This window comes from Pleurodeles waltl, chromosome 6 (assembly GCF_031143425.1).
Source record: "Pleurodeles waltl isolate 20211129_DDA chromosome 6, aPleWal1.hap1.20221129, whole genome shotgun sequence".
In the NCBI taxonomy this organism is placed as follows: Eukaryota; Metazoa; Chordata; class Amphibia; order Caudata; family Salamandridae; genus Pleurodeles; species Pleurodeles waltl.
The window spans coordinates 318,865,700-318,890,709 of NC_090445.1; the positions used below are offsets into that span (position 1 = coordinate 318,865,700).

A 25,010-nucleotide genomic window follows, 5' to 3' on the forward strand; every position below is an offset into this window, starting at 1 on the left:
AGCAATACTTCCCCAGGAAGATCCATGTGCTCTTTCCTCCCCATAGCAAAGTCCTGTCCAGGGTGTTACCTTTGACAAAGAAGGCCTGACTCACCGTTTAGGGATGATTTTGGAGTTGACAAAGCAGTCACGGAAGGCAAGCCTTCTTAAAAATTGCAGAGCGACCCAAGAGGGATATCGAGAGGGGGGCCCAAAATTTCATACCTTTTACTAGGCCATCAAGTTGAGGCAAATGTTTAGATTCATAGGACCAGGTCCCATAGTTTGTGATAAAGACCCCCAGATACTTGAACTCCGAAGGAAGCACCCACATCCCCTGTGCCCATAGCATATCCGCTGGGCAAGAGGCAACATGGTAGTACCTGGAAATCTGGAGGATTTGGAGGTCCAGAGGTCCCGTCGCCTCCGGGTCAGCCAAGAACAGCAGGACGTCGCCAGAATACAAAGATACTCTGTCACTCACCTCAGAGGACCACTGAAGCATCAGAACACGGTATCAGTGTGCACCCAGGCTGCCAAGGGCTCAATGGCCAAGGCGGACAAAAGGGGAGAAAGTGTGCAACCCTGTCGTCTACCCCTCTCAATAGGAAAACTGTCCGATACCGCTCCTCCAACTCGAACTCTGGATCAGAGATTAGTATAAAGCAAGTGTATAAAGCTGATAGATGTTGGCCTAAAACAAAAGCAAGTCAGGAGAATAAACAAATGATCCCAGTTCACAGAGTCGAAAGCTTTTTTTTAAATCAACCAAGAGTAAGACTTGATAGCCAGGTACAACCCTGCTCACTTCTATGGCGTTGTGGACCCTATGTATATTATGGTGGTCATTATGACCTTGCCGGTCAGGTTACCGCATGCACCGGTGATGGCCATAGTACCGTTGCCAGGCTATGACCGCAAAATTATGACAATGGTGGTGATCCCTCCCATAGACAGCCAATGTACCACCCCAAACACCAGCGAGGTACGACCACTGAACACAGCAGTAGCCACCTACAGGCAGGCAGAAGACAAGGATCCACCCACCATATTATGACATAGCACACCGCCAGGATTTCCAGGGCGGTAGCAACAACACCAAAAGCCTGGCGGAAACACATTATTTAAAAGAAGACACTCACCTCCAGGGACGCAGTGGAGTTCTCAGCCACCATGGAACCCGAACTGCAAGGCTTCCTGATGCTGTACCAGGCCATGGCCATCCTGGAGCACCAACGCTAACAAAGATGACAACGGTGAGCACAGCCGCCAAGCACACAAGTGAGGGAGAGAGGGTGGGGAGAGTGACACCCACATGCACAACACACACCACACATCCAGAACCAGCTGCAGAGTAAATCGACTGTAACAGGACTCAGGAGCAAAAAGGCCAGGACACATACCTCTCTTCCAGCCACTGTAATCATTTTGGATGGCAATTCAGAATCAAAAAACATACAGCTGCATATGTATATGTATGCATATGCAGGCCCAAAGGCCAGTTCAAAGTCTTTAATGCTCATAGGGCAAAGTCCAAGCCCCAACTTGACTCCTGACAACATCAGGACTCCACTGTTCAGGGGCATCATGTTGGAAATGGGCAGGCACCTCGGGGTGGGTGGGGTAGGGTGGGTAGGGGGTGCCACTCATTTGGAGGGGGGCCCTAGCCCACTGGTTCTGGAGGGGGCTCCTTGCCCTCTGGATACTGAGGGGGCTCCTTGCCCTCTGGATACTGAGGGGGCTCCTTGTCCACTGGTTCTGGAGGGGGCTCCTTGCACCCTGGTTCTGGAGGGGGCTCCTTGACCATTGGATACTGAGGAGGCTCCTTGCCCACTGGTTTTGGAGGGGTGTCCTTGCCCACTGGTTACTGAGGGGGCTCCTTGCCCACTGTTGATGGAGGGGGCTCCTTCCCACTTGTTCTGGAGAGGTGTCCTTGGCCACTGGTTCTGGAGGGGTGTCCTTGGCCACGGGTTCTAGAGGGGTGTCCTTGGCCACTGGTTCTAGAGGGGTGTCCTTGGCCACTGGTTCTAGAGGGGTGTTCTTGGCCAATGGCTCTGGAGGGATGTCCTTGGCCACTGGTTCTGGAGGGGTGTCCTTGGCCACTGGTTCTGGAGGGGGGGGTCCCTGCCCTCAGCTTGAGGGGGCTCCTTGCCCACTGGTTCTGGAGGGGGCTGCTTAGGCTTAGTTTTTGTAGGGGCCTTCTTGGGCTTAGATTTTGTAGGTGCCTCATTAGGCTTAGATTTTGTAGGGGCCTCCATGGGCATAGATTTTGTAGGGGCTTCCATGGGCATAGACTTTGTAGGGGCTTCCTTGGGCTTAGATTTTGTAGGGACCTCCTTGGACTTACTTTTTGTAGGGACCGCCTTGGGCTTTTTTTTTTTGTAGGGGCCTCCTTCGGCTTACATTTTGTAGGGGCCTTCTTGGGCGGACTTTTTGTAGGGGCCTGGGAGGGGCCTTCTTGGCCTTGTTCTTGGAAGGAGTCTCCTTGGCCCTAGGTTTTGGAGGTGGCTCCATGGTCTTGGTTGTCTGTTTAGGATGGGGCGGCACTTTAGCCCTCCTTTTTGGGGGCAGAGGAGTCCTTGTTGTGGGTGGGGGTGGACCGACGTTGCTCTCATGTGCCCCTTAGTGGCTACTGGAGACTTTGGGGGTGGTACAGTGTCGGATTGTGTGCTTGAGGTACTGGGCAGGGGGGTTGGGACCTTCTCTTATGGGCAGGACTGCGGGGAGGTGGAGGGAAGAGGTCAAGGTGGGGAAAGGAGAAGCTTCTTTGGGCCAGTGGGGTGGGATGTGGGAGGAGGGATAGGAATGGAGGTAGAGGGAGTGGTTGTAGGAGGAGGAGGTGTGCTGGACTTGGGTGCAGGTGCATGCACAGTGTACATGTTTGAGGTGGATGGCTGTTGGGGGTGTGAGTGCGAGTGTTTGTGTGTCTTTGGAGGGGGGCAGAGAGGGTAGGGAAGGAAAAACAGAACGTGTTGATGGATGTTGTGGTGTTGTCTGCCAGTGAGGTGGGTGTGTTGCAAGAGGTGGTGATGGTGGTGACTGCTCATGTGATGTGTGGGGTGCATGTCTGAGAGTCTGCTGTTGTGGTGACTGTGGGCAAGGCTGTGTAGGTGGCAGGTTCAGGGACTGTTGATGCAGTGCATGCAGGTGTGAGTGTGGATGTGACTGAGGGAGGGGAGGAGGAGGAGGAGGAGGGTGAGACAGTGGAGGATGGTGTGTGTGCAACTGTCTGTTGGCTGTGTGAGTGCTTGTGCACTGAAGTGTGCTGCCTGTGTTTGTCTGTGCGAGTCTTGTGTGATGTTTTGTGTGCATGCTTGTCTGAATGTGTGCGTGGGATGGCTTGGGGGTGAGGAGACTGGGACTGGGAAGTGGTAGTTGGAGGGGGGACGGAAGAAACAGGGACAGAGGCTGCCATCTGTGAAGAGGCCAGAGCCTGAAACGATCTCTGTAGGGTCACCAGGCCAAAGTGAATGCCCTCCAGGAAGGCATTGCATTGCCACATCTGGGATGCCAGCCCCTGGATGGCATTCACTATGGTGGACTGCCCTACGGGGTGGGTCTCAGGAGATCAATAGCCTCCTCACTGAGGGCAGCAGGGCTGACTGGGGCAGGGCGTGATGTGCCTGGGGTGAAGGAGATACCCACCCTCCTGGGTGAGCGGGCACGGGCAACTTGGTGGGGGGCTACAGGGAGGGCGATGCTGGTATGGGGGATGGCGGTAGAACCTGTAACTGGGGTAGTCCCAGAGGGGTCCGCCACCACCAGGGAGCTCCCATCGGAGGAGGAATCAGAGTCACTGGTGTCACCTCCTGTCCCCACCGTGGTGCTCCCCTCGCCCTCCGTCCCACTGGTCCCTTCGGCGTCAGTGGATTCTGCCTCTTGGGTCCCGTGGGCTGCAGCTCCCTCCATCGCCGGTGCCCCTGCTCCTTTGTCAGATGATGCAAATGCACACATGGACAGGATGACAAAAGGAGAGAGAGGGGGAGAAAGAAAGGGAGCACAGGGCCAATCACAGCACCAACAGCACAGATGGCATACAAATCACTGTCACAGACTGAGAATGGCCAGGGTGGACCACACTGGCATTCTGTTGGCTAAGTACCACAGCAGGTAGGTGCCAAACACTGCCAGCTACACACCTACTTGGACCAACTAAGACCTGTCTTCCACAGAAAGCCAGCTACCTAGCTATCAAAAACATGCATTTTACCCTATTAACCTAAGCCGGACCATGCAGCAATGTCTAAACTGGCATATTAGGGCATCCACTGACTAGTACCCTGCACCCAAATCCCATACCAGGCAAGAGAGAGGGTTGTCAAACACACTGTAGTCACCCCTTGTGGCTGCTGACATGCCCTCAAGCGCCCATCCAACTCAGGATTGGTCACCACCAGTATGCGGGCCATCAGGGCTTTCAGGTTCCGATGGGCACCCCTCCCTCTTTGGGAGGCCATCCCTAGCTGGGCCCCGCGGTCTTCCAGGCCCAGCCTCTCAGTTCCTCCCACCATTTCCTGCAGTGGGTGCTCTACCTGCTTTAGACCCCCAGGGTCTGCACTTCCTTGGCGATGGCACGCCACAACCCCTTCTTCCAATGGGCGCTGACCTGCAGAGGAAACACAGTGGGACACCATGAACCAGACAATCCAGCCTGTCACACATATGGCCTACAAACTGCATTAGCCCCTCATCAGGCACACACATGACCCGTACCCCTGCATTAACACTGCCACAAGCCATACCCCCCCCCCCAATGACACACTGCTGGCACACACATACATTTACATGGAGCCATATTGCATGCAACAAACCCATGATGTACTCACCTGTTGGTCAGAAGGCCCATACAACTGCCCTTACAGGGGTAGGCTGGGGACTTTTCCCATGTCGCATGTGCCATGGCAGGTTCCAGACACAGGTCACAGCAGCACATGCTGTGGGAAGTCAGGAATCAAGTGAAGTGGTATAAATAAAGTGGCAGTGACGTCCGCTCCATAGAGGGGCATGTTAGCCAATGAGGATTTACACAGCGGTGCAGACCGCCTCCTGCCATGACGCGAACGCCGAAGGAGTGAGGTCACTTCCACGTGTTCCTGCATACAGAACAGGTGGTTGCCATTTTGTAATGCTAGTACACATATACAGATTTAAAAGTGTGTCATTGTAGTCGAATATACTCACCTAGACAATTCCAGTGTCCAACATACAAGCATGTTCTGTGTACACTGCTGTATTGCGTTCATGGTTCCTGTTGTCACTCCCTTCTTACTTTTGGATCACTTAGGTACCAACCACTGCAGAGGAATAGGAGGAGGAGGCAAGCACCCATGTACAGCCCCTTGTGGACTTGGCTACACTGGAGGACAGGCACATCATACTCACCTATCGTCAGGACAGGGCCAAATCACAGAGCTGTGTGCACAATTAAAGCCTGATCTACTACCTGCTATCCGTTGCACCACAGTAATACCCCCGATTGTGCAGGTACTCTCAGTGCTCCATTTCCTGGCAACTGGCACTTTCCAGGTGACAGTGGGCTTGGCTGCAGGAATGTCACAGCCAGTGTTCTCTATTGTGCTTGCAAGGGTTTTGTCTGCCATGCTCAAACGCATGTGCAGCTACATCGCATTCCCCTATGTAGATGATTTACCCACTGTGAAGGCTGGATTCTATGAGAAGGGACATATACCACATGTAATTGGGCCATTGACAGGACCCATATTGCCTTAGCTCCCTCCCCCCCAGGCCAATGAACAGGTGTACAGGAATAGGAAGAGTTTCCACTCACTCAATGTCCAGATGATGTACCTTGCTAACTAGTACATCTCCCACGTCACTGCCAACTATCCTGGGTCAGTGCATGATGCCTTTGTCCTGAGGAATAGCAGTGTCCCACAGCTGATGGAACAAATACAGAGGCACAGAGTGTGGCTTATATGTGAGCCTGAGTCCCCACCCAATCTATGTCAGTGTATACCTTCAGGAGTCATACCCTATGCCATTGTGCAGGACTAATATGGGTCCAAACCTGTCCTGGCTACTGACCCCTGTTAGGAATCCAAGAACAGGGGCTGAGAATAGGAACAATGATGCTCATGGGCTTGCCAGGAGGATTGTTGAAAAGACCTTTGGTCTTCTGAAGGCTAGGTTCAGGTGCCTCCATATGACAGGTGGATCCCTATGCTACTCCCCTGAGAAGGTCTACAGGATTGTTGATGTGTGCTGCATGTTGCATAATTTGGCCCTCAGGCGGCATGCGCCCTATCTGCAGGAGGAGGAGTGTGATAATGCATCTGTGGCAACAGTGGACACTGAGGACAGCGAGGAAGAGGAAGAGGAGGAGGATGTGGACAACAGGACACACATGATCCAGCAGCACTTTCACTGACCCTCAGGTAAGACTGTTGACCTAAACATTTCTCCATTTTAGTGTTGTGCTGTGTCGCTGTAGCATAATGCTAGTCATTACTTTTGCATCCCACCTGACTGTCACCTATGCCTTTCCTTATTGTAGATGTTGCTGTAGTTACAACAGGGTAATGCTGTCATGTGTACAGACTGCTGAGACACATTTGTAGGATGGATCAACGTATTACTGGACATTTACACAGGATCATGCAGTTCATAGCAGTTCAATACATTGTGCATTACCTTCAGATAAAGCACTATTACTCAAGTTGCGTCCAAGAGTGTTTAATAAAAATTTGGTATACAATGCAAAGTACAATAGAGTGGAGTGATGGTTGGGAATAGTCCAGTGTAGTGGGCCAGTCTGTTTGTGGCACAGGTTGAGTGTCCAAGGGGCCATAGGAAGGGGAGCAATGGCAGTTCAAAGTGGACAGGGTGACAGAGTGGAACACAAGGGGGACATTCAGGAGGGGCCCATTTCCTGGCGGTGGTCTTGGTCTTGGCAACTGTCTCTGGTGTCAGTCTGGATCGCAGGGACCGTTTGCGGGGTGCTTCAACTTCTGCAGGGGGAGGGGTGCTGGTGGCCTGTGGGTCCTGTGGCAGGGGCTCCTGTCCACTAGCTGCAGCAGATGTGGAGGGCTGGTCAGTACACTGGCTAGCGGAAGGGGCCCGCTGGTGTGCTGTATAGTCCCTCATGATGTTGACCATATCACCCAGCACCCTTGCAATAGAGACCATGGTGGTGTTCAGGGCCTGCAATTCTTGCTTGATCTCCTAGTGTTGTTTCCCCCTGCAGCCACTGGTTCTCCTCCATGATGTTTATCACCTGACCCATCTTGTCCTGGGATTGCTGGTGAGCCCCCAGGACATTAGTAAGTGTCTCCTGGGAAGTCGGTTCCCCGAGCCTGTCCAAGCCCTGGCTCACACCTATCGCCCAACCATCCCTGGTCCCCTGTGCCTGTGTCCCCTGAACGGTGTGCCCACTTCTACTGACCCCAAGACCCTCATTGTCTTGCCTGTGAGGTGTGGACTGGGGTCCCTGTACAGGTGGGCACACTACTGATTGACGTGGTCTGGGGACGTTGGGTGTGTCCTGTGGTGTTGGATTCTGAGGGGGGAGGCTCTGTAGTGGACTGGTGTGGGCTGGGGTAGCCGACTGACCAGTGGTCCCTGATGGATCAGCGAGTTCATCCAGAATCAGAGCGCCAGAGTTGCTGTCATCACTGGGGGCATTTTCTGGTGGGGGACTGGGTAGCCGTGGCACCTCCTCGCCACTGAGATTGGCTGGGGCACCTGTGGGGATGTAAGTGGTGTATTATGCTACGTCTGTGGCATATTCTGCATCACTGGCTTCCCCTATACCATTCCTGTTGCCCTGCCACCTTTGCTTGTGTATGGTGATGGATTGTGGGATTGTTAATTCTCCATGCTGTGCATGCACTGATGGTGGGTGTACATGCAGGCCTGGAAGGGATGTACATGCATTGGGTATGGCATGCAGGGCTTGGAATTTAGGTTGGTTTATTGTGGTGGTGCACTGTGTGGAATGGAGTTGGGGGATGGGAGTCAGGGTGTGGGGTCGAGATGGCATGCAGGCATGGGGGGTGATAGATAGTAAATGTTGACTCACCAGTGTCCAGTGATCCGGCTACTCCATTGAGTCCCTCAGGATGTAGGATTGCCATGCAGTCAGCTTTTAGGGGAGTAGGCGGGGGTCCACCGCCAGTCCTCTGGATGGCGAGCTGGTGCCTTTCTGCAATGGAAGGCACCTTCCCCCGTAGGTTGTGCCACCTCTTCCTGATGTCATCCCTTGTGCATGGATGTAGCCCCACGGTGTTCACCCTGTCCATGATCCTCCGCCATAGCTCCATCTTCCTGGCAATGGATATCTGTGCTCCAAACAGCTGTGGCTCTACCTTGACTATTTCCTCAACCATGACCCACAATTCCTCATCGGTGAAACGGGGGTGCGTTTGTGGGGACATGGGTGTTGTGTGGTGGGGTGGGGTGTGTGGTGCGTGTGGGATGAAAAGGTAGTTGTGATATGTGTGTGCAGTTCTCTTTTGTGTTTGCGTCGCTAAGTGTATCCGTCTTGTCGTGTTAGCAAAGGATTGTGGGTGATGTGGGGGTGGGTTTATAGTGCTGTGTGTGGGGGGGGGTGTATTTGTAAATTAATAGAGTACACTGTTCCAAGCAAGAGAGAGTAAAGAAAGAACACAGGTTCTAGTGGCACCTCTAAAGTTAGAAGCAAGAGCCCTCACACATCCAATGGATGTCATGTTTCATCATAGGGCTAACTCCTCGTCAGACTGGTGCTGCAATGCCTGACAGGTCCCACAAGGCGGCTCATTGCCAGAGTTCTTGATTTTTCAGCGTGTGCCGTGTTTGTTGAGGCAGGTGTAAATTTAAACCTACCATTAAGTAAAAGCAGGAAAAAAAAAGGTTAAAATTGGCTCGACAGCCTCAAAACCAAATATTTTATTAGATATTGAGGATCTCAGTCAAAATTAAAAACATAGGGGAGTGTGACAAGAAGGGTCACAGATAGGAAACCATTTCACCATAATGTTATTATGTATTTGCGCACATGTTTATGTTAATTGCTATGTTTGGCCCTTACCCATATTTTATTGTGCTGCTGGTTTGAGGCAAGTAATTATTTATGGCTTTATACAACGGTTGCAGCAGATGGAACCATGATTCCCTGGCAACTGGTACGCTCATCAGTAAATGTCATGGTGTTACTCGCATGGTCTCCTTTATCGATTCTCACACATCACTTTTTGGTTCCTCTGAATGTTAAAGGGAGTAGATGAGTACCCATTGACCCTGTTGGATGTTGCATTGTTTTTATATCACACCATTACCCTCCCCTAAATTTGGTACCCACTCCAAACTTTTCTAAAGGTACCACAAGGAATTCCTAATTCACTTGGTCAAATGCCTTCTCTGTGTGAAGGGTGAATTCTGTGTTATGAAGTATATATAAGTGTGGGGGCAGAGCCTAGCCAGGCAGCAAGATGGCCACCTGGTAGAGGGCTATGCAGGTCGACTGCAAAATCTGCCATTAATCCGGCTTCACTAGGCTCCCCTGCTGCCTATAACGCTATGGCAGCCCCATAGAAGAGACAGTGGAGCTACCCATCATTTTGGTGGATCTCACTGGTGCCTGGAGACCACTGCAGGGCAGACCGAGTCACGGTCTGTGTCAGGCACGAGTAAGGCGTAGTGCGAGCAGGTAAGTGGCAAGCCACTATGTGTCGCCCAAGCCCATTGGGCTCCCCTCATTGGAGCTGGGGGAAAGGAGCCACATCCAAAGAGTGGCCGTCACCTCTCAGGCATTGATCGGCTCTCGACTCAGCAGCTCTATAGGGTATGGTCCGCAGGGTCTGGGTCGCCGCCTGGCTGCGTGGCCTGGTCGTAGGCCAGCTGGGGCTGCCAGCTGGCGCACAATCTGCATTTTCTGCCCCTGTGGTAGAGCAATGGCGTATGACTTCTCGGGGGACGGCCACCCTCCCCCTCCCCCCCCTTTCATCCCTAAAACCCTCTGGTGGGTCCCAGTCCTCAGGCAGAAGTCGGAAGAGGCCTGGTCTGGGCCTGTAAACCAAATGAAAAGATGAATGCCCAGGGCACCACTACAGGTGGTGAGTGAGCTGCACTACTTCGATATTCTCCTTGATATCTGCGCAGCACTGCCCTGGACCCTGCAAGCATCACAGTCGCAAAGCTGGCCCTATACTCCTCTCCACAATTAAATGTCTCAAAGATAAAGACACGCATAACCTTGTGCGACCTCACGCCGCTCCTCAGCTCAGACCCCACAACACCCAAGGGCCACTTCTGAGCAAGGAAGACTGCTCCTTACCCTGCTTGAGAAGCACCATGGCCTTGTGAACTTGAACCTCTAACCCAAACTGCAACTTTTCGATCCTGGGCCTGCTCATGCCCCCTATAGAATTGAAATTAGACCAGTCCGTGGAGTGGCAGGGCCCGAGGGGCGGGGACAGGTGAGGGGGGCTACTAGACACTCACTGCTTAGAAAGGGAAGCCCGTCCGACTGTCAAGCCACCTATATCTCAGTGGAGGGACCCACTGAACTGCACACGAACTTTTGAATGATAGCCGCCCTCCCGCACCACAGATCACTGACCTGCTCAAGCCGCAACACAAACATAGGGAAACGAGGTGCGGCAACCGAAACTCACCTTTGAAGGCAAACAACACATTCAGCATACTGAGCAAGAGATACCACCCAAGGAATCCTTTGAAACCCCCCCCCCCACCCCTCCCCCCCCCAGTGGAGATTCACACCACAACAGCTATCTTAAGGAACTACTCTTAGAGGTAAAAACCAGCCTAAAAGCAATTGATGTGAAGCCGGACCTTCTCACTAGTGTCCTTGACCACATGAAAGAGCGGGTCCACAAACATGAGGGCAGATTGGACCACCTGGAAAAACAGGTTTCAGACACAGACAACGCTCATGCCAATTCCAGACAACACCTCCTGCACATGGACAAGATCCTTGAACTCATCAAATCAGAGAGCAAAGATTTACAAGCACGCTCATGACGCAAAAACCTTAGTATCACAGGCGTCCCGGGGTCCACCTCAATAGATAAAATGTCAAACTTTGAGTCCATGCTCCACAAGCTTTTTTGAGAGGCCCTATCACCAGCCTTCCTTCAATGTGGAATGAGCTCATCACTCTCTCTGAACCCCGCTCCCCCCCACCAAGGACACCCGCTCCATAAATAGTCCAAAAAAATCCTCAAATGCAGAGACCGCACCATCGTCCTGCACCTGACCCAAGGGTGCCGTACTGTCCACTGCCAGTGCAACAAACTCTCATTCTACCCTGACTTCACTCTAGCAGTACAGGCCGCCCTGCAATAATTTCTACCAGCCTAGAGACTCCTTTAGAAAGACGAAATCCAGTATGCCCTCCTTTATCCTGCCAAGCTATGTTTCCCCCATAAAGGGAAACTGCACTACTTTACAGATGCAAAGGCTGCCCTTAAATTTGCTAAACACATCACTGCCAGGAAAGCATCACCCTGGCTATCACTGCAGAACCGTGAAGAGACTCATCTCAGCAAAAATGACTGACACAATATACTCCATAAGCTGCCATAAGGCTAGTTAAACACAACATGTTTCTCCTACCTGGTGAGGATGAACCTGGCAACCTCACGTGTTTACCCGCAACCTGGCAGCCTTGCACTCACTGAAGGCTGTCATAGCCACAGTTCCACAAGCTGCCATTTGGGAGTCCCCTGACAGTGTCTTGGGTGCCTCGTGGCCCCTGCTGCCACTCAGCCAGACCTTGACTTGGTCATTTGCATGGCTTCCCTCCTACTTCACGGATGATTCCCAAGTTACTCTTAGCATTTCGAGATCGGTATTGGGGTGTGGGTAGGGTTTGTCACACTTGGGTATGGAGGGTGGAATTTTTTCACAAGCTAGTGTTGTTGTTTCATTCCTTTGACAGGTCCCTTGCAAAGCCACACAGTTTGCACTCACCCTTCCACACAGCCCACCCCCTTAGGCCTTCCATAACACTTCCTCAACTGTCCTCCCTGACGGAAGATGGTGCAAAGAGGCCTACACCTCCCTGTACTCCAACTGTGCCAGATGCGTAGCAATCTTGATGCGCAGAAGCCTGCCGTGGCAATAGCGATGCGCCATTTGTGATGACAGTGGGTGTTACGTAATTCAAACTGGTACTCTAATTTGACATCCTATAATGGTGGCTGCAGGTTATGACCCCCCAACACTGACAGCCCAGAGTTATTTTAGAAGATCTGGAGTTTCATAGACGGCCTTGGCCCAGGAGCCATTTTTTGGGAAGGTGACTTAAACGTAATACTGGGCAACAGACCTGATCGCTCAGGAATACCTAGACAGCCACACCCCACCACTGTGACACTATTTATCACGATCATACACAACATGTTTGTCGGCTTACACATGTGACTAGCTCAGAAGGCACCTGCACTTCATAATGCATGGTCATGTATAGACTTTTGGTTGATATCGCAAGGTGCCCGGACCTGGGTTACCAAAATAGCAGATGTACCCCATACTCTTTCAGACCATGTCTCTGTTCTGCTGGAGCTTGCTCTGCCACAGGCAACTCCTGAGCCTTTACTTGGTGCCTGCCATCTGGAGCTCTCAGAGACATGGTCTTCCGCAAAGAGTTCCATAGAGAGATAGTTGACTACTTTAAGCATAATGAGGGTTCAGTAACTTCCCTCATCAACTGTGTTGGAGGCATTTAAAGCAGTAATCTGGGGTACATGGATTGCAAAACAATCAGGTATCCTTAAGGCAATATGTGGGAGGCTTGCTAGATTGGATTGTGATTGCTGGATCACTTTGACTGTAAAAGTGCAGGCACTATGGCCGCCATTCGGGAGAAATAACTGAGTTCAATAAAGAAGCCACTCACAAGACAAATTATCTCGATCATGACGCAAAGGCGCACCGATATGGGGAAGGTGACCCCCCTGGTAATGCTCTTGCGGGCATGCTCCGCAAACCTCAGGCTTCCACCTATGTGGTGGAATTGATGGGCGACAAGCAGGAACTCTAATCCACCCCCACGGGGCTCTTGCAAACTATGATATCTTTCTACTCTAAGCTCTATAAAGCCACCCTGGTACACAATGCAGTTGAGCTAACTGCATACCTGGACTCCATTCTGCTATTGTGGTTGGTTCGAGCCCACTGGTCACACCTGGACTCCCCCATCACAAGGGAGGAAATCATACAGTTCATTCAGAGTCTTCCAGGCGATAAGGTGCCGGGATTGGGTGGCTTAACTACCTCCTTCTATAAGGAATACACATCCACGCTTGCTTCCCACTTGCTGACGATGTATGAGAAATCTCTGGAGCAAGGAGTCCTACCACCATCTCTCCGAGCAGCAGTCATTGTGATGCTTCTCAAGCTTGACAAGCCTGCAATCCACTATGACTCTTATCGCCTGATCTCCATGATTAAAATTAATAATAAAATATTTGCTAAAATATTATCAAACCGCCTCCTTTCCCTGTTGCCCACGATTGTGATACCGGACCAGTCTGGATTCATTACGGGCCCCTCCACATCGCACAACCTCTGCACAATTTTTGCACCATTTAGATCCTCAAATCTGTCAGCGCCGTTCTCCTTGACGCCACCAAGGCTTTTGATTCTCGTAAAGTGGCTGGAGGACAGAATACTGATGTGGTCTTGTCTGTCATTATCTATGTCGGAATAGATAGCTATTGCAAAAATGGTCATCCTTTCAAAACTCTTGTAGCTTTTTCTTAACATGCCTGTCCCTCTCACAGTCCGCTTCTTGCATCAACTGCGCTCCAAACTAGTAGACTGATTTGCATATGGCTGGGTTCAAACTGGGGTGACGTGGTGGGCACAAAATGATGGACTAAACACAGATCCTTGTGACTGGCCAGCAGATCAGATCTGATGGGGCGCACTTTTTGGTCCATTTGGCCAAACAGGATGTTTTTGTCTAAGACCACTCCACAGACCCTCCTGCTGCCTGTGCTCTTTAACCTAGTAACGTTTAATTTTATTTCATTTTATTCTTTTCAAAACAGTCACATTTGTGCTGATGTTTTATTTTCCTTTATCTTGCTGTCCTTCTGGATAGGAAAGCGTTTACATTTCTTAGCACAACATTCTTTCACTCCCTGTTTTCTTCAAGGCTGCAACGAGGTAGGATTGTTGGCACAAGTAGTTCACTGCATCTCTAACATTTCACAGAAACATACGTATTTTTCCATGGGGGAAACCTTTCAAAGAACTCTAGCTGTTTTATTATAAAAACATTTCTCTGTCCCATTCACGTTAGAGGGAGGTTCCAGCCAGATGGCAAAGACTGCGTGCTGTCTGACATCATTACAGCTGCTCGCTGAGGCTACTGTTTCCGTGGCCTACATGAGGATGGTGTATCTTTAGACAACAGGCTTCTCTGCTACCGTCATACTCTGCTATAGGGGATAATGTCTTGCCAGGGTCTGGGGGGGCCTTGAGGGCCTGAAGGGCAGCTTAAGGCTTATCCTACTGTGCTCTAACTTAGAACATTTATAACGTAGGTAGGAATCACACATCTTGTATAGTGACAGTATGGTGAGACTTTTCTTATATTTCACTTTTCTTGTCACCATTTTACTTCTAGTACCTTTTATCCTAATTATTACAGTTAATGTTATTTTATCTAAGACTCAGCTGATTCAGTAAATCTTATTGAACCATTCCCTGCTTCTCTTTGTCTTTCATGTGTTAGACAAATGTAACTGAGAGAAAAGGAGAAGATCTGATCCACCAGGATTTCCCTGAGAAGTCATAATGTCATGCGCCTGGTTGCCACAAATCATCCCTGCTATTGGGCAGAGGTGAGGGGTTGCTAGCTGGCTGGAAACAGATTAGGTCAACTGTTGTCACATGTTGTGGGATTGTTCTCAGTTCCCTGCAATTTAAATGATGCTGCCGCCCAAATCCAGCAGCCTCATTGGTACAATGAGAGCCAGTGTGACACACCAACTCATTTGCCAACCTTAGATTCCAAAATTATTCTAATGCAATTTATGGGTTCCATTTTATTCCACTGCTCTTCTCCTTACTTCAGGCACCAACATGGAAAGTGTATTTTATGTTAGCATTCACTTCTTTGCACACAGTAAGCAAACTCAAAGTGCAGTCAGTGGAAGAGCCTTTAATTCAGGCCCATTAAAACAGTTTAGTCTTACGCAGCCTACAATTTCTCCCAAATGTTATAACACATTTGTGCCTCACTCTGACCATTGAGCTTGCAGCATTCCTTCCTGACCCTTCAGGGAGGGCAGAAAGGGCATTGCATTTACTAGATTTCAAAGGAACTGTCACGTACTGTATATACATAAAAAGGCCCAAACACCTTGGGGACCCCATTTTAAGGGGTGCATTGCCAGATAGAGTGGGTGATGCATTCCAGTTTGTTATGCAGACAGGCAACTAATAGGGGTCTACAGGCATGTTCCACATAGAAAGGAGCCACTCTGGTCTTCTTTGTCAGTATCCCACTTACAGATAAGTGCAGCTCAGCAACATGGTCATCTGCCCATCTAGCCACAAAACATTATTGCGTTCATGCTAGAAAAGAACTCCACGTCATTGTTAGGAGGAGCAGGAAGCCTGCCTTTAAGGTGGTGCACAACATGTGCTTAACAACACATACTGCAAATGGAAAATGTTGTGTACCTGTAACCAACTGTTCGTGACTTGTTGTAGGTCAGTTACAGAAGTGGTTAGTTTGGTTTGACTAAACATTTCATCGTTCACTTCATAAGCATAACCAGGCATGCCTGTCCTGATGGGGGAGGAGGGAATAACAGTAATCACATGTGGAGTCTGCATGTTGATTCATTATGGGCTTTGGCAACGTGATCATCAGTCATTTCAAAAGCAAAGGTTAAATCTTGAAGTAAACTACTCAAATAATATGCTGACCCAAACACTAGGTGGCAGAGTAGAGCACATGTGTTCCACAACACAACAAGCTACAAACAGATGGTTACAGGTAAGTAAATATTTCCTTCTCCAGGAAACAGCCAAGATTTTTGACATACCAAGATTTATTTATTTTTAAACAGCTAATTTCAGTAAATTCTGAATCCAATTCTCAAGTTATGTTTTTAGTTAATTTCCACACATTATCATTACTCAGTGTATTCCAATATATCTCTCATAACATGTTCATTATGTTTCTAGGGGAGTGATAGAACTCATGTACCATAATGAAGTAGGATGAGCATTTGCTGGTGTTTGATTCTAAGATCCATTACCAGCGGACCTTTTTTGGGAAACATTAACCAAAATGTAGGTAGCCTGTCATGCATGCAGATCTTAGTCTGGGGGGTTGTGAGTTAGTTCACCAGCACGCCCTACGTTTGCTGAACCTGCAGGCCTGATTCCTAGAAAACTATATTTTGGACATCTGGGCATTTGAACACAAAACTAGCTACGCGTAGAAAGGATAATGTTCGAAGGATTCTTCTGAGGAGAGATATGAAAGTATGGGATTTAGGTTTAGAAACTAGACTAGCAGAAAATTAATTTAAACTAAATGGTGCCATTATTTATTAACATTTTAACTTGTTACCTGCTTGGTAGATTACAGAGATTAAAATAAGTTTGTCTAAACTTCACTCATCGGCCATTGCATCTTACATAAATACAACTTCTGAATGAGGTAATAAAGTGTGATTTTAATGGTCCACCTCATCTTCATCATTCTATAAGTGACCCTGGCCCTCAGTGGTATTTGAAATTGGGATTAGCCTTATTTATGTATAACCGTGTATCCTTGTCATATTAACTTCTGCAAAAACAAGGTTGCCTTCCATATGGTCGTTTCCTTCAGTGCAAAAGTTCAAAGGAATTTCACTATCCTTTCAAAGATATGATCCTATCCTACCCTAATATTTGTATTCCCCAAAATTGGCTTCTCCAAGTGCTTCCGTTAATCCCTACTCCCTGGACGCAGCAAAAATGTGCTTCTGAGCCAGAATAGTACTTGCAACTACTTTGCTTGAAGCCTTAACAGGTACATTCTACCTTTCTCTCTCCCAACATTTGAACCTGTGAAATCAGATGTTGCACTAGTTGCGAAGGTGGGAAAGCAGAATCCTGTTCTCTGAAACCTACCATAGTAACAACCTAGCCTATTCCTCACTTTGCATATTTGTTTGTTGGAACGAAAGATATAGGAAGTGGATTTGTCAGCAGGTGGTTCATGGATAAATTCAGGAGGAACATTAATTCATGAAAAGTCGCAAATTCTGTTAAAGTGCCAGTTCTCTTTTTTAAAACTTTTTTTTCCAGGCCTTCCAGTTGGCATAATGGGGCATTCCCTACAAATTGTGAATGGTGGGGAGAAGTAAATATCTGAGAGTATCTGAATAATCATGAAGATAGTTTTAACTTTGAACTGTCCTGTTTATACCTACATGTAAATAACAATGTATTCCCTCTACAAGTAGTGGTAGGATGTTATATTTGTTCTATACTATGCCGCTTTGTATCTGCATTTCTAACCCAGTACTACCTCTTATAGTAGGCGTTAGGTGTTCATCTTTGCTGCTGGTGAAGACTCGCTTGTCTAAAAAAAACAATAATTTTGTTAAACAGTTGGAGTACTGTAACATTACTTGGTTACCAGCTTAAAATAACAGTATTCACCATGGCTACTTCCCAGTGGCAAGTGATGTTCCCTAAACTTAAAGAAAAGGCTCATATCCGTCTGTGTAATTCTGTTCAGATGTCCCATCACTGATTCCATGGGTTAGGACTTCTCTCTCTCTTCCGAAAGATGTACCCCTTGTGGCACAACGTGTGTTTTTGCTCTCGATCTGTCCATTAAATAAAGTCCTAGGACTGATAATCACCTTTTGCAGTCATGGTTCCTCCCTGGGAGTCTTAGTTCACCAGGGCCCAGACGTTCCAGTAAACTGTTGCCACATAGGTGCTATCCCATTCCTGTGAAACATCTTTGTCTGCTGTTGCCTCGTAACTTTAATCCTTCCTCAACATCAGTTTCATACTTGAGCTCTTGCAGTCTTGGTTTCACCCATCATAAGGTACTGAAACAGCTAATGGAGTATCTATAATGGCCTGAACTCCTCAATGGACTCAAAAGTTTGCATTCTGCGGATGTTTTCTGACATATCAGTCTTGTCTTACACCCTTATTCACAAGTAATGGTGAGCAAACTATTCAATCAAATGCTGAAATCTGCAAAATCATGTTTTTTTTCACCTGTGGAACGTAGCCACCTCTGCAGGCGAACAAATAGGGCCGAAGCCCAAGGCATTTGCTCTTAGGAGCCCTGTTAAAGACAAAGCAATGTATTTATCTAATTAGTGATTACATCAAGGTAACTACCTTCAAGGGCTCCTTGATATTGCTATTGAAAATCACTTCCCCAGCCGGGGATCCTGTGTGCTGCAGGTCAGGAGGTTCCTTGCATCCCATGGGAATCTCTCTGAGACTCCAGAAACTTCTCTTTTGTGAAAAAAAAAAAAAAAGTGTATGTGATTTCCAAAACACTTCTGGCAGTGAGAGAAAGGAAACAATTAAAAATCATTGTGCTTAGCCGTAAAGCACTAGACAAAAAGGCCCTTCTCAAAAGTCAGACGTTTTCGCCCCTCCTCCTTCTCTCCAGTTTCAGATCCTCTTTGAGTTTTGCTGGGCACCCTAAGGCCATAGCTGCGTTCTCCACCTTTTTGATAAAAACCTGCTTGTTTGTTAAAGTGTTTGACTTGAAAAATGAGCTATTTTTTTATATTTCTCCATCAACTCTTCCAAGCTATCTCTCTCATCCAATTTTGTCAGCCACCTAGAGGATTCTGATACCGCAGGATCTTTTAAATGCCCAAAAACACAATGCAACCTGTTTTGGGGCACCTTCTGGAAGCAGTAGAATTAGAAGAAGATGAAGGGATTCATTAAAGATTTTGTTAACCGTTTACATACTCCATAGCCATGTCTGTTTTATATAAAGGCAACATTTTCTGGTTTCTTTCAAATTAAATGCAATTAAAGTTGCACACTGTAAAGACCCTTGGATTCTCAGTTTCTGAAGCTGAATCTTTCCTCTGTTGTAACTAGCCACCATGCTGGCCGTACTTCTCAAGTAGCCCTCCTGTAATGGCAAAACATATTAGAAACATGGAAAGTATGAGCTTTGATGTTGAGATTTCACTATTGTAGAGAAGTGTGACAAATAGGAAGCTGGAAGACAAAAAGGGAGCATGCGTGATATTGTGTTTCAGTTTTATTTTGATGGCAGGTTAATAATAACCATTAAAGTAGCCCAATTACCCCAAATCAGAAAACAAAAACACTCATCCCAATGCCACCCGGTTCCTGGGGTTTCTTTATAAAAGCATGAATATACATATAGGTATTTTAAAGCAGGAGTTGGCCCTTGGTAACACATTTTAAACCGGTTTAATCACAGCAACTCTGCCGACTACAATAAATCAGTAACCTAAACTATATCCCAAAATATTAAGGGATGTACATTATGAGGGTCACCGGCCGCCAGGGCCACCGACCACGGGAGCACCGCCAACAGGCTGGCGGTGCTCCAACGAGCATTCTGACCGCGGCGGTTCAGCCGCGGTCAGAAGCGGAAAGTCAGCGGCCTCCCGACGACTTTCCGCTGCTCGTGTGAATCCTCCATGGCTGCAGAGCGCGCTCCGCAGCCATGAGGATTCCGACCCCCCCCTACCGCCATCCTGTTCATGGCGGGAAAGCTGCCATGAACAGGATGGCGGTAGGGGGGGTCGCGGGGCCCCTGGGGGCCCCTGCCGTGCCCGTGCCCATGCCAATGGCATGGGCACGGCAGGGGCCCCCGTAAGAGGGCCCCGCAAAGTATTTCAGTGTCTGCCTTGCAGACACTGAAATACGCGACGGGTGCCACTGCACCCGTCGCACCTTCCCACTCCGCCGGCTCGATTACGAGCCGGCATCCTCGTGGGAAGGTCGTTTTCCCCTGGGCTGGCGGGCGGTTTTTCAGCAACCGCCCGCCAGCCCAGGGGAAAACTTGTCATACCCGCCGCGGTCTTTTGACCGCGGCGCGGTATTTCGGAGGGGGGAATTCTGGCGGGCGGCCTCCGCCGCCCGCCAACATTGGAATGACCCCCTATGTTTTTAACTTGTAGATTTTCCTGGCTGTGAATTCATCAGATTGATACTTATTCATGCAGGTGGCAGTGGGACAGATGGTTTCTAAAAATATGGTTGCTACTTATTACACTTAACATTTGTGGAATACTGCGTTATTATCATTTCACAGAAAACGTCCTTCCTGTAAAGGGAAACACCTGTGTATCAGTTACTGAGTTTTTTCATCTTGAGACTATTTTAAATTCACTTTGCATTCTCTGATCTACCCAGTGAAAATAACATTTGTTGTTTGTGATATTTAATTATATAAACTTCCCAAATTAAGCCTCACAAATACATATCCGGGAAACTAGAATTTAGGAAGGCAGTTTGCTTGCTGGTCATTTTGGGCTTAGGGTCAGCATTGCCCTAATTGAAGTACGTCTGCCTTTGTTGATGCTTTAAAATAATGTACTTAGATGCTTTTCACAGCCCATCCCATAGCTGGCACAATAATGTACAGTATATGAATCATGACACTAGAGTTGCCTCAAGCTTCAAAACTATTAGTACAGGCCTATAACTTTTCCCTTCCTATAGTTTGAACCTCTAATAATTTGTTAAAATCTACACCAAAAAGCTCTAGCAAGACCCTCGTGTACCTTAGTTGTGTGGCTATAAAACTGATTGTGCACATTTTGTGACACCAGCTGCTGTCAAAGTATGTTAACACCTACAGAAGAAGAGCATGGCTTCTGAAGAGTGCCCACAATTTATTCTGACCTTCCATAAAATTCGAATCTTAGCTTCCACTGGCAGGAAGAAGTGTCCTTCATCATCTCCTTTTGCTGTCCTGGATAATGTGAGTAGAGGAAACAACAAACAAAAACCTTGTAGCTAAGAGTCTGCACTTCAGAGGCTTTCCTGCAGAACCATCCACAAGGATGAGTAGGGATGAATACATTGATGAGTGCGTGGGAATACTTGCATGAATCTACTGATGGTTCAGGGCGAATAGGGGTTGTTGAATTAGGAGAAGTTGTAATGCCCTAGTAAAGAGAACCTAAATATCTCACTCTAAAATAGATTCCTTTGTGGATGTCATTACATTTCTTTTTCTTTCAAACAGCACCCCATCAATATACTAATTGACCATGCATTGAGATTCAAGGTCCCTTCTCAAGAGAAACGCTGAACATCTGCCACTGGCTGGTGGCAGAGAATCTTTGGATTAAAGTAGTCCATTTCCAAGTATCAACTGTGTATAGACAGGGGAACTCGAGCAGGTCTTAACAAATATCTTAAACATATAGGCCATCGCGTAACTTTTTGGGCAGTGATAAAACACTCAGCTGGACTATTTGCAACAAAGAAAAAGCCAAAGGTTGAGTCCCATGTTTTAACTGCAGAACTACAATTGGAATGGCTTTTTGGACAGATTGTCAGGTGTTTTGTGTTACATGCCATGCCCTACAACACAACTTAATCCGAGGTAGGCAAACTTTAACAGTCGAAGTCTAGAATGATTCTTGTTGCGTTGCCTTGACTTCACCAGTGGCATTATTTGAATCTAGTTCTGGAAAGATCACCCAGGCGATTGCAGTGCCCGCTGGATCTCACCTTCAGAATGTCTGTCAGAAATTTCCTCCTGTAAGAGCCACTTCGCAACCATAGTGACATATTGGGACAACCCTTTCCAATCATCTTTCTTCAATGGCCTAGTGACTAACTGAATTTTGAAAAGGCCTAAAGAAATTATTTTCCCCACTCAAAAGCACCTTTCTTGCTGGTAAATGCACTGTGTGATATTAGAGAACTTAGTTGCTGTAATGTAAGAGTGCCAATATTTCTGTTTAGTGAGTACGTTGGCTTTTACCAACATTTAATTTTAATTATATTTTGTTTTTCTTATAAGAAACAGAAAATGATTACATTGGTCTAAACAATATCATGCTGTAAAGAGAATTTTCTATTAAAAATCGTTTGGCAGGTCCCACACATTTTCTGTGGTATTCTAGGGTTGATTTCAAATAAACTATTCAGGAAGAACTGAAATTACAAGTAACGAACTATACCGTGGTAACTAGTGTTCTCCCGCTTAATTTCCTTCTTTATGCCATTCTTTTTAGTTTCCTCCCCAATCACCTGAGCTTCACAGACTCGTACACCCAGAAGGCTTTTTGTGGGATCTATGCTAAGAGTGGCGACCTCTTCATGTCGGCTTGTCAAGGTACTTCTTGTCCCTTGTTTGGTATATCGGGCAGCTGCTGCATCTCATGCATCTCAGCATTTTTGGATCTGCGGTGCATGGTGCCTCAAAATTTGAGAAGAATACCTCAGGTGTGGTATGTCGCTGTGTGTGTTTGCAGCTCCTTCATAGCGCAAAGACTTTAATTGTTCCTTTTGTCCTTCCTACTGTTTACATCCTTTTTCCAACTCGCCCTCATCCTCAACTGGTGGGATAGACTGCTTGCTTCAGTCCTGTGTTCACTTTATTGCTACTCCTCAGGTAATTATGGGAGTTGTTTGATACTCAGCCTGCCACTGATACGTCTGCACAATTTGCTAAATGTTGATACTTTATTCTGCAAGTAGAAGCTCAAATCTACCACCCCTGGTACTTATTCTAGCACTGAATATTAACAATGATGAGGCAGATGGTGGCAAGTAATCGAAACAGACTAATGGACTTGAAGATAAAGTTGGTCAGATGGGGAGTTACGCAGTACAAACTCACCTCCCCTACCGCCCCGGGATCTGAGTCTCAAAGACCCATTTTCCAGTCCACAAGTTTGTCTGCAGATTACATATAAAGTGGTCTATGTTCTAAGCGCAATTATCAGTTAGAAACTATAGCACCAGCTGCAGTAGGGCAGAATTCTGTGTTCTCTCAATCATACATTCAGTATGATGGCTCATTTTTTTATTTGTTCTATGTTACTATTTAGAAGCAGAAGAGTTTAGGCATATGAGTGTTTAACAATGCACATGCATGAAATGACACCTATGTTTAAGGCACTGGTGGGTGAGCAAAAAAGAAGTGATGCATAATGAGCCACGCATGCACTACACATAAGATACATGTAATAATGAGATTCAGTCACTGGTCATTGGAGGCTGGGCAGAGTCCAGTTTTTTGTTGATCGAGTGCATCATACACATTGTGTGTTTCTGCTAAGTGCCTGCTTGATGAATGCCACTTACAGGTGCTCTGCCCTGTCTTTGAGATGCTCCCTTCTGCCATCTCTTTTTGGGTGAAAATTGTTTAAGGGCCTGCTAACTGTCTCCTGCTTTAAATACAGTTGTTATTAGAATTAATATTGACTCTTATGAATAAAGGTCTGAATGTTGTATCAGTCCCAGTTTGCTAATAGATTTATTCCCATTTCATGTCACGATGTCCTCTCCTCCTTAGCCTCCTGTTCGGTATGTGTCTATCTTTAACACTTAGTGAAACATACCCAGATTTTCGCACCCTGTTTTTTGTTTGTTGCCTAACGAAGCCAGCCAATAAGTTAGATGCTGTTTAATGTGAAGTCAGATTGTGAGATCTGGCTGCTGTGGAACTAATTAATCTTGATTGAAAGTCTTGATATTTTTTGGTTTATGGTTTCTGCTTATTTTATGCATCTTTTAAACATCATTGTTTGTACCGATCCACTATGTATATCAAGACTGCCCTTTTCACTTGCTTGGTAAGAAGGCCTTGACCTCTCTTTGCTCCCCGTTACCTGTTCTCTCTTGTCTGTGTTTTCTAGATCAGTACATTCGACTGTATGATTGCCGCTACGGAAGATTTAAGAAATTCAAGACTGTAAAAGCCCGTGATGTTGGGTGGAGCATCTTGGATGTTGCCTTCACACCAGATGGAGCACACTTCCTCTACTCCAGTTGGTCAGACTACAGTAAGTAATCTCTCCGCCCTTGAGCCTCAACTCCTTTCCTGCCTAGTGCTGGGTTGATTCAGTCATAGACTGGTCATAATGCCTTGGGTAGCATTAAACTGTTGCTTCCTATCATCCTTTTCTCTCTCTCTTTTCTAGTTCACATCTGTAATATCTATGGAGATTGTAATACACACACAGCCTTGGACTTGTGGTAAGACATTGTATTCGTTGTAATTCCTGTACCTCGTTACACCACCATGTTGTGAATGTGCATTAACAGCTACATCAGAGTGATGACCTCCCTTCCCCTGGATCTGGGCGCTATCCCTGTTCTTCTTCCTGCTCCTCGTTTGTAATAGATGCATTGATCCGGATTGTGGATGATCGGAAGGAAACACAAACTAGACTAGGCACCTCATGAGGATGTCACAAAAAATAAGAGCACATAGAGGTGGGGAGAGAGTGTTGTATGAATATTAGCGTAGCACCTAAAAATGGAGTCAAGTGGGGGAAAAAAGAAAGGTTGCATCTGAGGAGAACTGTCTCTTTACCATGTTGTTATTATGGTCATACCTAACCCCCTTGTATATCTCTATATACTGTTTACTTGTTTTTTTAACCACTCTCCTCTTTACCCCTTTTTCTTGCTCCCACATTTGTCTTCTCACTCTTTCTTTGTTTGGTTCTAGTTTTGCTCTCTCATATCCTACCATTTCTGCGTTTTTATTTTTCTTCCTTTTCCTTGCTCTTTTTCTTCTATCCTGCTTTTCAGTCAACAATTTATTATTTTCCTGGTTTCCTACCTTCTTTCCCTCCTCACCCCTCCCCCAATTACTCTTGAAACCTTACAACCTCTCTCGCTCCACTGCTCTGTATACCCTTTCTTTCTCTGGTCAGTCTTTGTCGCTTTTTCTGCCCCATTTCCTTTTACTTCATCGTCTCTGTTTTCCTGCATCTCTCTTTTATTTCCCTTGTAATATCACTCTGTCTCTGGATCGCTATCACGATCCTGTCCTCACTCACTCTTTCTGTTTTTCCATTCCCTATGTCTCTATCTTACCTTTTATCCCTTCTCTC

At 47.2% G+C, this 25,010-nt stretch overlaps 1 protein-coding gene across 2 annotated transcripts in view; it reads left to right on the forward strand.

The window, feature by feature from the left end:
- DCAF11 (DDB1 and CUL4 associated factor 11) overlaps positions 1–25,010 on the forward strand; it is a 291,457-nt gene that overhangs the window by 84,858 nt on the left and 181,589 nt on the right. For both annotated transcript variants that reach the window (XM_069238129.1, XM_069238128.1), the window contains exons 5-7: positions 22,176–22,276; positions 23,805–23,951; positions 24,090–24,144. In XM_069238129.1, the coding sequence (XP_069094230.1) occupies positions 22,176–22,276; positions 23,805–23,951; positions 24,090–24,144 (303 nt within the window). The remainder of the gene's footprint in view (positions 1–22,175; positions 22,277–23,804; positions 23,952–24,089; positions 24,145–25,010) is intronic.